The sequence below is a fragment of the Entelurus aequoreus genome, linkage group LG11 (genome assembly GCF_033978785.1).
Source record: "Entelurus aequoreus isolate RoL-2023_Sb linkage group LG11, RoL_Eaeq_v1.1, whole genome shotgun sequence".
Classification (NCBI taxonomy): Eukaryota; Metazoa; Chordata; class Actinopteri; order Syngnathiformes; family Syngnathidae; genus Entelurus; species Entelurus aequoreus.
The window spans coordinates 877,519-891,213 of NC_084741.1; the positions used below are offsets into that span (position 1 = coordinate 877,519).

At 35.1% G+C, this 13,695-nt stretch overlaps 1 protein-coding gene across 3 annotated transcripts in view; it reads right to left on the bottom strand.

Moving 5' to 3' along the window:
* Positions 1–13,695, bottom strand: part of LOC133659683 (cytochrome P450 11B, mitochondrial-like) — a 56,825-nt gene that overhangs the window by 42,043 nt on the left and 1,087 nt on the right. For all 3 annotated transcript variants that reach the window (XM_062062268.1, XM_062062267.1, XM_062062269.1), the window contains exons 2-3: positions 8,655–8,810; positions 8,370–8,566 (exon numbers count right to left, since the gene is read on the bottom strand). In XM_062062268.1, the coding sequence (XP_061918252.1) occupies positions 8,370–8,566; positions 8,655–8,810 (353 nt within the window). The remainder of the gene's footprint in view (positions 1–8,369; positions 8,567–8,654; positions 8,811–13,695) is intronic.

Here is a 13,695-nt window from a genome sequence, read left to right on the forward strand (position 1 = left end):
GTTGTTTTGTGTGGACTAAGCACTTCTGATTGTGGACTAGGTCCTATTGATTATTTTTCATTGTGGACTACTGTATGTCTTATTGATTGTGGACTATGTTCTATTGACTATGGACTAAGTCTTATTGACTGTGGACTATGTCGTATTGATTGTGGACTATGTTCTATTGACTCTGGACTATGTCTTATTGACTGTAGACTAAGTATTATTGATATTAAACTAAGTTTTATTGACTGTGGACTATGCCTTGTTGATTGTGGACTAAGTCTTTTTGATATTGGACTAAGTCTTATTGACTGTGGACTATGTCCTATTGGCTGTGGACTAAGTCTTTTTGATATTGGACTAAGTCTTATTGACTGTGGACTATGTCGTATTGACTGTGTACTATGTCTTATATTGATTGTGGACTACGTCTTATTGGTTGTGGACTATGTCTTATTGACTGTGGACTATGTCTTATTCATTGCGGACTAAGTCTTATTGGTTGTGGACTATGTCCTATTGACTGTGGACTATGTCTTATTGATTGCGGACTAAGTCTTATTGGTTGTGGACTATGTCTTATTGACTGTGGACTATGTCTTATTGATTGTGGACTAAGTCTCATTGACTGTGGACTATGTCTTATTGATTGTGGACTAAGTCTCATTGACTTTGGACTATGTCTTATTGATTGTGGACTAAGTTTCATTGACTTTGTACTATGTCTTATTGACTGTGGACAATGCCTTATTGGTTGTGGACTATGTTTTACTGATTGTGGACTATATCTTATTGACCGTGGACTATGTCTTTTTGACTGTGTACTATATCTTATTGACTGTGGGCTATGTCTTTTTGACTGTGGACTAAGTCTTTATGATATTGGACTAAGTCTTATTGGTTGTGGACTAAGTCTTATTGACTGTGGACCATGTCCTATTGACTGTGGACTAAGTCCTATTGACTGTGGACTAAGTCTTTTTGATATTGGACTAAGTCTTATTGGTTGTGGACTAAGTCTTATTGACTGTGGACCATGTCCTATTGACCATGGACTAAGTCCTATTGACTGTGGACTAAGTCTTTTTGATATTGGACTATGTCTTATTGGTGGTGGACTAAGTCTTATTGACTGTGGACCATGTCCTATTGACCATGGACTAAGTCCTATTGACTGTGGACTAAGTCTTTTTGATATTGGACTATGTCTTATTGATTGTGGATTAATAACATCTGGGACAATTGTGTTATTGAGTCTATATTTTTTTATTTATTTAAACATTTCCAGGAAATTCCCTTTCAAATGAATGGATATTTTCAAAGTTCCACAACACCCACATTTTTCCCGTTTTTGCACCATTTTTTTTTTACCCAGTTCAGATATTGAAGGCAAAGACATATTTCCCAAAATTCCGGGAATTTCCAGGAATTTCCTACCATTGAAAATAAATGGGCAATATACAAACTTCCATACGTCACACATTTCTCACCCGATTTGAACCGTTCTACTTTCAACACCTTCCACTTGTCCTGGAAAATCCAAGTATGATTTTACCAAGTTAAAAGAAATTCCAGGAATTCCCAGAGTTCCCGGTTTTCCAAAGCCCTACTTTCACCTTTTGTTATAAAGTTTTCATAGTTCACATTTGTCATCCAATTCCAACCATTCCACCATTAAAACGTTCCTCTTGGTTGGGAAATCAAAAGTTGTTTTTTTCTTTTGAACAAATTCCCACTTTTCCTGAAATTCCGGGAATTCCAAAATACCAATTCTCAATTCAAAGCGTTACTACGTCAACATTCCTGAACCCATTCAAACATTTCCAACACCAACCCATTCATAACATCTGGGACAATTGTGCTATTGTGTCTATATATATATATATATATATATATATATATATATATTTTGTTTTTTATTTATTTTGGGTTTTTTTATTCAAAATTTCCAGGAAATTCCCATTCAAATGAATGGACAGTTTCAAAGTTCTACAACACCCAATTTTCTCACGTTTTTGCACCATTTTTTACCCGATTCGAACCTTTCAACCGTCCACACATACTACTCACCCTGGAAATTGAAGGCAAAAACATATTTCCCAAAATTCCCAGTTTTCCTGGAATTTTTTCCCCATTGAAAATAAATGGGCAATATACAAACTTCCGCATATCCCACATTTCTCACCCAATTCGGACCGTTCCACTATCAACACCTTCCACTCATCCTGGACAATCAAACTACCATTTATTTTGGTTTTTTTTAATTCAAAATTTCCAGGAAATTCCCATTCAAATGAATGGACAGTTTCAAAGTTCTACAACACCCAATTTTCTCACGTTTTTGCACCATTTTTTACCCGATTCGAACCTTTCAACCGTCCACACATACTACTCACCCTGGAAATTGAAGGCAAAAACATATTTCCCAAAATTCCCAGTTTTCCCGGAATTTCTCCCCATTGAAAATAAATGGGCAGTATACAAACTTCCGCATATCCCACATTTCTCACCCGATTCGGACCGTTCCACTTTCAACACTTTCCACTCATCCTGGACAATCAAACTACCATTTTCCCAGTTAAAACAAATTTCCAATAATTCCCAGAGTTCCTGGTTTTCCAAAGCCCTATTTTCACCTTTTGTTCTAAAGTTTTCACAGTCCACATTTGTCCACCAATTCCAACCATTCCCCCATCAAAACATTCCTCTTAGTTGGGGATTTCTTTACAACAAATTCCCAGTTTTCCCGAAAATCCCGGGAATTCCAAAATATCAATTGTCAATTCAAAGCGTTACTGCGTCAACATTCCTGAACTGATTGAAAAAATTCCAACACCAACCCATCCATACCATCTATGACAATTGTGCACATGTTTTGTTTTGTTTTCTCCGAATTTCCAGGAAATTCCCATTCAAATGAATGGACATTCTCAAAGTTCTACAACACCCAAATTTCTCCTATTTTTGCACCATCTTTTACCCGATTCCAACCTTTCACATACTACTCACCCTGGATATGGAAGGCAAAAACATATTTCCCAAAATTCCCAGTTTTCCCGGAATTTCTCCCCATTGAAAATAAATGGGCAATATACAAACTTCCGCATATCCCACATTTCTCACCCGATTCGGACCGTTCCACTTTCAACACCTTCCACTCATCCTGGACAATCAAACTACCGTTTTCCCAGTTAAAACAAATTTCCAATAATTCCCAGAGTTCCCGGTTTTCCAAAGCCCTATTTTCACCTTTTGTTCTAAAGTTTTCACAGTCCACATTTGTCCACCAATTCCAACAAATCCACCATCAAAACATTCTTCTTAGTTGGGGATTTCTTTACAACAAATTCCCAGTTTTCCCGAAAATCCCGGGAATTCCAAAATATCAATTGTCAATTCAAAGCGTTACTGCGTCAACATTCCTGAACCCATTGAAAAAATTCCAACACCAACCCATCCATACCATCTATGACAATTGTGCACATGTTTTTTTTTGTTTTCTCCGAATTTCCAGGAAATTCCCATTCAAATGAAAGGACATTCTCAAAGTTCTACAACACCCAAATTTCTCCTATTTTTGCACCATCTTTTACCCGATTCCAACCTTTCAACCGTCCACACATACTACTCACCCTGGAAATTGAAGGCAAAAACATATTTCCCAAAATTCCCAATTTTCCCGGAATTTCTCCCCATTGAAAATAAATGGGCAATATACAAACTTCCGCATATCCCACATTTCTCACCCGATTCGGACCGTTCCACTTTCAACACCTTCCACTCATCCTGGACAATCAAACTACCATTTTCCCAGTTAAAACAAATTTCCAATAATTCCCAGAGTTCCCGGTTTTCCAAAGCCCTATTTTCACCTTTTGTTCTAAAGTTTTCACAGTCCACATTTGTCCACCAATTCCAACCATTCCCCCATCAAAACATTCCTCTTAGTTGGGGATTTCTTTACAACAAATTCCCAGTTTTCCCGAAAATCCCGGGAATTCCAAAATATCAATTGTCAATTCAAAGCGTTACTGCGTCAACATTCCTGAACTGATTGAAAAAATTCCAACACCAACCCATCCATGCCATCTATGACAATTGTGCACATGTTTTGTTTTGTTTTTCTCCGAATTTCCAGGAAATTCCCATTCAAATGAATGGACATTCTCAAAGTTCTACAACACCCAAATTTCTCCTATTTTTGCACCATCTTTTACCCGATTCCAACCTTTCAACCGTCCACACATACTACTCACCCTGGATATGGAAGGCAAAAACATATTTCCCAAAATTCCCAATTTTCCCGGAATTTCTCCCCATTGAAAATAAATGGGCAATATACAAACGTCCGCATATCCCACATTTCTCACCCGATTCGGACCGTTCCACTTTCAACACCTTCCACTCATCCTGGACAATCAAACTACCATTTTCCCAGTTAAAACAAATTTCCAATAATTCCCAGAGTTCCCGGTTTTCCAAAGCTCTATTTTCACCTTTTGTTCTAAAGTTTTCACAGTCCACATTTGTCCACCAATTCCAACAAATCCACCATCAAAACATTCCTCTTAGTTGGGGATTTCTTTACAACAAATTCCCAGTTTTCCCGAAAATCCCGGGAATTCCAAAATATCAATTGTCAATTCAAAGCGTTACTGCGTCAACATTCCTGAACTGATTGAAAAAATTCCAACACCAACCCATCCATACCATCTATGACAATTGTGCACATGTTTTGTTTTGTTTTCTCCGAATTTCCAGGAAATTCCCATTCAAATGAATGGACATTCTCAAAGTTCTACAACACCCAAATTTCTCCTATTTTTGCACCATCTTTTACCCGATTCCAACCTTTCAACCGTCCACACATACTACTCACCCTGGAAATTGAAGGCAAAAACATATTTCCCAAAATTCCCAATTTTCCCGGAATTTCTCCCCATTGAAAATAAATGGGCAATATACAAACTTCCGCATATCCCACATTTCTCACCCGATTCGGACCGTTCCACTTTCAACACCTTCCACTCATCCTGGACAATCAAACTACCATTTTCCCAGTTAAAACAAATTTCCAATAATTCCCAGAGTTCCCGGTTTTCCAAAGCCCTATTTTCACCTTTTGTTCTAAACTTTTCACAGTCCACATTTGTCCACCAATTCCAACAAATCCACCATCAAAACATTCCTCTTAGTTGGGGATTTCTTTACAACAAATTCCCAGTTTTCCCGAAAATCCCGGGAATTCCAAAATATCAATTGTCAATTCAAAGCGTTACTGCGTCAACATTCCTGAACCCATTGAAAAAATTCCAACACCAACCCATCCATACCATCTATGACAATTGTGCACATGTTTTGTTTTGTTTTTCTCCGAATTTCCAGGAAATTCCCATTCAAATGAATGGACATTCTCAAAGTTCTACAACACCCATATTTCTCCTATTTTTGCACCATCTTTTACCCGATTCCAACCTTTCAACCGTCCACACATACTACTCACCCTGGAAATTGAAGGCAAAAACATATTTCCCAAAATTCCCAATTTTCCCGGAATTTCTCCCCATTGAAAATAAATGGGCAATATACAAACTTCCGCATATCCCACATTTCTCACCCGATTCGGACCGTTCCACTTTCAACACCTTCCACTCATCCTGGACAATCAAACTACCATTTTCCAAGTTAAAAATGTTTTCCAATAATTCCCAGAGTTCCCGGTTTTCCAAAGCCCTATTTTCACCTTTTGTTCTAAAGTTTTCACAGTCCACATTTGTCCACCAATTCCAACCATTCCACCATCAAAACATTCCTCTTAGTTGGGGATTTATTTCGAAACAAATTCCCAGTTTTCCCGAAAATCCCGGGAATTCCACAATCCCAATTCTCAATTCAAAGCGTTACTGCGTCAACATTCCTGAACCCATTGAAAAAATTCCATCACCAACCCGTCCATACCATCTATGTCAATTGTGCATGTGTTTTTTAAATTGTTTTTATTTTCCAAATTTCCAGGAAATTCTCATTCAAATCAGTGGACATTTTCAAAGTTCTACAACACCCAAATTTCTCCCATTTTTGCGCCATCTTTTACCCGATTCCAACCTTTCAACTGCCCATATGGAAGGCAAAAACATGTTACCCATTTCCCCCAAAAATCCCTGTTTTGCCAGAATTTCCAGGAATTTCTCCCCATTGAAAATAAATGGGCAATATACAAACTTCCGCATATCCCACATTTCTCACCCGATTCGGACCGTTCCACTTTCAACACCTTCCACTCATCCTGGACAATCAAACTACCATTTTCCCAGTTAAAACAAATTTCCAATAATTCCCAGAGTTCCCGGTTTTCCAAAGCCCTATTTTCACCTTTTATTCTAAAGTTTTCACAGTCCACATTTGTCCACCAATTCCAACCATTCCACCATCAAAACATTCCTCTTAGTTGGGGATTTATTTCGAACAAATTCCCAGTTTTCCCGAAAATCCCGGGAATTCCAAAATATCAATTGTCAATTCAAAGCGTTACTGCGTCAACATTCCTGAACCCATTGAAAAAATTCCAACACCAACCCATCCATACCATCTATGACAATTGTGCACATGTTTTGTTTTGTTTTTCTCCGAATTTCCAGGAAATTCCCATTCAAATGAATGGACATTCTCAAAGTTCTACAACACCCAAATTTCTCTTATTTTTGCACCATCTTTTACCCGATTCCAACCTTTCAACCGTCCACACATACTACTCACCCTGGATATGGAAGGCAAAAACATATTTCCCAAAATTCCCAGTTTTCCCGGAATTTCTCCCCATTGAAAATAAATGGGCAATATACAAATTTCCGCATATCCCACATTTCTCACCCAATTCGGACCGTTCCACTTTCAACACCTTCCACTCATCCTGGACAATCAAACTACCATTTTCCCAGTTAAAACAAATTTCCAATAATTCCCAGAGTTCCCGGTTTTCCAAAGCCCTATTTTCACCTTTTGTTCTAAAGTTTTCACAGTCCACATTTGTCCACCAATTCCAACCATTCCACCATCAAAACATTTCTCTTAGTTGGGGATTTATTTCAAACAAATTCCCAGTTTTCCCGAAAATCCCGGGAATTCCACAATCCCAATTCTCAATTCAAAGCGTTACTGCGTCAACATTCCATGAACCCATTGAAAAAATTCCATCACCAACCCATCCATACCATCTATGACAATTGTGCACATGTTTTGTTTTGTTTTTCTCCGAATTTCCAGGAAATTCCCATTCAAATGAATGGACATTCTCAAAGTTCTACAACACCCAAATTTCTCCTATTTTTGCACCATCTTTTACCCGATTCCAACCTTTCAACCGTCCACACATACTACTCACCTTGGAAATTGAAGGCAAAAACATATTTCCCAAAATGTTTTCCAATAATTCCCAGAGTTCCCGGTTTTCCAAAGCCCTATTTTCACCTTTTGTTCTAAAGTTTTCACAGTCCACATTTGTCCACCAATTCCAACCATTCCACCATCAAAACATTCCTCTTAGTTGGGGATTTATTTCGAAACAAATTCCCAGTTTTCCCGAAAATCCCGGGAATTCCACAATCCCAATTCTCAATTCAAAGCGTTACTGCGTCAACATTCCTGAACCCATTGAAAAAATTCCATCACCAACCCGTCCATACCATCTATGTCAATTGTGCATGTGTTTTTTAAATTGTTTTTATTTTCCAAATTTCCAGGAAATTCTCATTCAAATCAGTGGACATTTTCAAAGTTCTACATTTCATCACCAACGCATCCATACCATCTATGTCAATTGTGCATGTGTTTTTGAAATTGTTTTTATTTTCCAAATTTCCAGGAAATTCTCATTCAAATCAGTGGACATTTTCAAAGTTCTACAACACCCAAATTTCTCCCATTTTTGCGCCATCTTTTACCCGATTCCAACCTTTCAACTGCCCATATGGAAGGCAAAAACATGTTACCCATTTCCCCCCAAAATCCCTGTTTTGCCAGAATTTCCAGGAATTTCTCCCCATTGAAAATAAATAGGCAATACACAAACGGTCCGCATATCCCAATTTTTTTTTTTCGAAATCAGATTTTGTGTAATTTTACCCTAACACGGCATTGGCTCGATACCATTAGGATGGATACCACGGTATCGGACCGATACCATTAGGATGGATACCACAGTATCGGACCGATACCATGTGACCAATTCCACTCTTATCAAAACCCTGAAGTGCTGTGGCGCTCTTTTGACACGGGCAATGCATGGAAATGTGAAGATGAGTATTTTCCCATCCTTCACACACGCACTTGAACGCACCACCAAGCTGAAGGTTGACCTGCGGACAAAGGCGGAGTTGACGTCTGACCTTCCAGTGCAAAGCGGAAGAGGTCCGGACTGGGGTCCAGCGTCAGTCCGCCGCCCGCGGCCTCCACCCGGTCCCCGAGCATCCGGCAGAAATCCCTGGCCACCTGGTCCAGCAGGGGGAGGAAACGCCGGACGGCGGCGCTCACCATCACCTCCTTGTTGAGGAGGAGGCGGTCGGAGCGCCACTCCTCACCGTTCCTGGGGAGGGAGAAGCAGGGAGGCGCCATGAGCGTGGAAGAGACACCAGGAGACAGGCTGCTTTGGACAAAAATGGATGCTGGCTAACTTGAGGAAGATTCCCTTGCTGTGCTGGCGAGTCTCTCGGTGCGTCGCCCACGGCTGCAGGATCATCCGCCGCGGGTACGGGCCCTCGGAGCGGTACAGCTGCGCCACGTCGCCCGGCAACATGATGTTCACGCTGCTCTGAGTGCCCAGCTTCTCTCTTTCACGCACAACAACATCAAGAAAGAAGTCCGAAAATTGCTCATATCTGACTTACTTTTACAATTGGGCCCCTAAAGGGCCCCAGGGACCTAACATGTAGATCAATGTCTGAAAATGATTATGAATGAAAATCACCCTTGTTATAAATGATTGACCTAATAAGACTACACTTACTTCACATCAAATATCGGACTTTGGAATATTCATGGGAAAGATTTGTGCTGTTTGCCATTGTGAAAAAGTGTGTCTTTGACAAAAAGGTTATAAAATATACAAAAACAAAGAAATAACAACTTAATGTCAATGAATTGATCTAAAGTTAATCAAGAAATGTAAGCGTTCATAGTATTTAAAAAATGAATATTCATATATGACTCAGTTTAAACACTTTTACGAATGGGACCCTTTAGGGCAGTGGTCCCCAACCACCGGGCCGCGGACCGATTGGATTAAAAAAAAAAAAAAAAAAAAAAATTATGAAATCAACATAAAAAACACAATATATACATTCTATATCAATATAGATCAATACAGCCTGCAGGGATACAGTCCATAAGCACACGTGATTGTATTTATTTATGCAAAAAAAAAAAAAAAAAATTTTTTTTTTTTTTTTTTTAAATACACCCACCCCCCCACCCCCACCGGTCTGTGGGACAAATTTTCAAGCGTTGACCGGTCCGCAGCTACAAAAAGGTTCGGGACCACTGCTTTAGGGTCCTAGGGACCTACAATGTAGACCAGGGGTCACCAACGCGGTGCCCGCGGGCACCAGGTAGCCCGTAAGGACCAGATGAGTAGCCCGCTGGCCTGTTCTAAAAATAGCTCAAATAGCAGCACTTACCAGTGAGCTGCCTCTATTTTTTAAATGTTATTTATTTACTAGCAAGCTGGTCTCGCTTTGCTCGACATTTTTAATTCTAAGAGAGACAAAACTCAAATAGAATTTGAAAATCCAAGAAAATATTTTAAAGACGTGGTCTTCACTTGTTTAAATAAATTCATTATTTGTTTTACTTTGCTTCTTATAACTTTCAGAAAGACAATTTTAGAGAAAAAATACAACCTTAAAAATTATTTTAGGATTTTTAAACACATATACCTTTTTACCTTTTAAATTCCTTCCTCTTCTTTCCTGACAATTTAAATCAATGTTCAAGTAAAAAAAAATTTTTATTGTAAAGAATAATAAATACATTTTAAATTAATTCTTCATTTTAGCTTCTGTTTTTTCGACGAAGAATATTTGTGAAATATTTCTTCAAACTTATTATGATTAAAATTCAAAAAAATTATTCTGGCAAATCTAGAAAATCTGTAGAATCAAATTTAAATCTTATTTCAAAGTCTTTTGAATTTCTTTTAAAATTTTTGTTCTGGAAAATATAGAAGAAATAATGATTTGTCTTTGTTAGAAATATAGCTTGGTCCAATTTGTTATATATATTTTAACAAAGTGCAGATTGGATTTTAACCTATTTAAAACATGTCATCAAAACTCTAAAATTAATCTTAATCAGGAAAAATAACTAATGATGTTCCATAAATTATTTTTTTTAGTTTTTCAAAAAGATTCGAATTAGCTAGTTTTTCTCTTCTTTTTTTCGGTTGAATTTGGAATTTTAAAGAGTCGAAGTTGAAGATAAACTATGTTTCAAAATTTATTTGTCATTTTTTGTGTGTTTTCTCCTCTTTTAAACCGTTGAATTAAGTGTAAATATCATTAATTATTAATAATGACATAGAGTTAAAGGTAAATTGAGCAAATTGGCTATTTCTGGCAATTTATTGAAGTGTGTATCAAACTGGTAGCCCTTCGCATTAATCACTACCCAAGAAGTAGCTCTTGCTTTCAAAAAGGTTGGTGACTCCTGATGTAGACCAAAGACAATTTTCACAAAATGATTATGAATGAAAATCACCCTTGTTATAAATAATTGACCTAATAAGTCTACACTTACTTCACATCAAATATTGGACTTTGGAAAATTCATGGGCAAGATATTGCACAGTTTGTGTTTTTTTGCCATTGATAAAAGGTGTGCTTCTTATACAAAAAAAAGGTATACAATATGCAAAAGCAGAGAAATAATAACAACTTGATGTCAATGAATTGATCTAAAGTTAATCAAGAAATGTACGACTCAGTTTTAACACTTTTATGACTGGGACCCTCGAGGGTCCAAAGGACTTACAGTGTTGATCTTTATTAACGACGATCAATTCTTAAAAAATTATACGAATTAAAATTGTTATGAATTATTGATCGATTTCAGGCTACAAACACTTCTCATCAAATATTTGAATATATACACACATATATATAGATATATATTTATATATGTTTTTTGTGGGGTTTTGGGTTTTGTTTGTTTTTATACAAAAAGTGCATAAAACATACAACAACATAAGGTACAATAAAAATCTTGATATCAGTGAACAGATATTAAGTTGATCTAGAAATGTATGTGTTCAAAGTATCACAAATATATTTATATATGACTCAGTTTTAACACTTTCATGAATGGGACCCTTGGGGTCCAAAGGACCTACAATGTTGAATTTGATTAAAAACGGTCAATTCTCAAAAAATAATTATGAATTAAAATGGTTATGAAGTATTTATCGATTTAAGGCTAAAAACACTTTGCATCAAATATTTGTATATTTAGTAATATTTTTTGTAATATTTGTATATTTATATTATAGTATATTTATATGTGTTTTTTTGTGTGCTTTTGTTGTGTGTTTTTTTATACAAAGTGCATAAAACATTCAAAAACATAAAATATATAAAAAACTTGATATCAGTGAATAGATCTTAAGTTAATCAAGATTTGTTTAAGCATTCAAAGTATAAAAAATATATTTACATATGACTCAGTTTTAACACTTTTATGAATGGGACCTACAATGCACACCAATAACAATTTTCTGAAAATGATTAGGGTGATTTTTATTCATAAAATCACTCCTTGTTATAAATGATTGACCTAATAAGACTACACGTACTTCACATCAAATATTGGACTTTGGAATATTCATGGGAAAGATTTGTGTTTTTTTGCCATTGAAAAAAAGTGTTTCTTTGACAAAAAGGTTATAAAATATACCAAAAAAAAAAGAAATAACAACTTAATGTCAATGAATTGATCTAAAGTTAACCAAGAAATGTAAGCTTTCAAAGTACGAAAAATGAATACAATATATTTATGTATATATATATATATATATATATATATATATATATATATATATATATATATATATATATATATATATATATATATATATGTCTTAATTAGATATCCAAAAAATAGTGCTCGATACCGTGGTAGAGCGTAATATGTATGTGTGGGAAAAATCACAAGACTATTTCATCTCTACAGGCCTGTTTCATGAGGGGTTTTCCTCAATCCTCAGGAAAAAAAATTATTTCTTTATTTTTTATTTTTTATTTAAATCTCCTGAGGATTGAGGAAAACCCCTCATGAAACAAGCCTGTAGAGATGAAATAGTCTTGTGATTTTCCCACACACACACACATATATATATATATATATATATATATATATATATATATATATATATATATATATATATATATATATATATATATATATATATATATATATATATATATATATATATATATATATATATATATATATATATATATATATATTTATTTATTCATTTATTTATATACATAAATATATTTATTTTATTCATTTTTCATACTTTGAATATATATATATATATATATAAATATAAAATATGTATATAAATTAGGGATGTCCGGACATATCGGCCTGCTGATATTATCGGCCGATAAATGCGTTAAAATGTAATATCGGAAATTATCGGTATCGGTTTTTTTATTATCTGTATCGTTTTTTTTTGGTTTTTTTATTTTTTTATTTTTTATTAAATCAACATAAAAAACACACTTACAATTAGTGCACCAACCCAAAAAACCTCCCTCCCCCCATTTCTTTCTGTTATCAATATTCTGGTTCCTACATTATATATCAATATATATCAATACAGTCTGCAAGGGATACAGTCCGTAAGCACACATGATTGTGCGTGCTGCTGGTCCACTAATAATACTAACCTTTAACAGTTAATTTTACTCATTTTCATTCATTACTAGTTTCTATGTAACTGTTTTTATATTGTTTTACTTTCTTTTTTATTCAATAATTTTTTTTATATTTAGTTACCTTATTTTATTATTTTTTTTAAAAAGTACCTTATCTTCACCATACATGGTTGTCCAAATTAGGCATAATAATGTGTTAATTCCACGACTGCATATATCGGTTGATATCGGTATCGGTTGATATCGGTATCGGTAATTAAAGAGTTGGACAATATCGGAATATCGGATATCGGCAAAAAGCCATTATCGGACATCCCTAATATATATATATATATATATATATATATATATATATATATATATATATATATATATATATATATATATATATATATATATATATATATATATATATATATATATATATATATATATTTATATACATACAATAATTTCATATCAAATATTTGACTTTTAAATATTGCACACGTTGTATTTTTTGAAAAGGATAATAAAGATTTTTATTTTGCTAAAAAGGGTATAAAAAGATAAAAAGGGTATGAAACATAAAAAACATGAATAAATAACAAGTTAGTATCAATGAATGATTTTACAGTCAAAGAAAAAAAAGATTTCCCATGACTTACTTTCAGCACTTTTTATGAGCGGGGCCCCCGAGGGTCCAAGGGGCCTACAATGTGAATGTTATTCAAGAATAAGGAATGAAAATCTGTGTTGTAAATGATTGAAGTCTACAAATATTTGTTTTTGTGGGGAA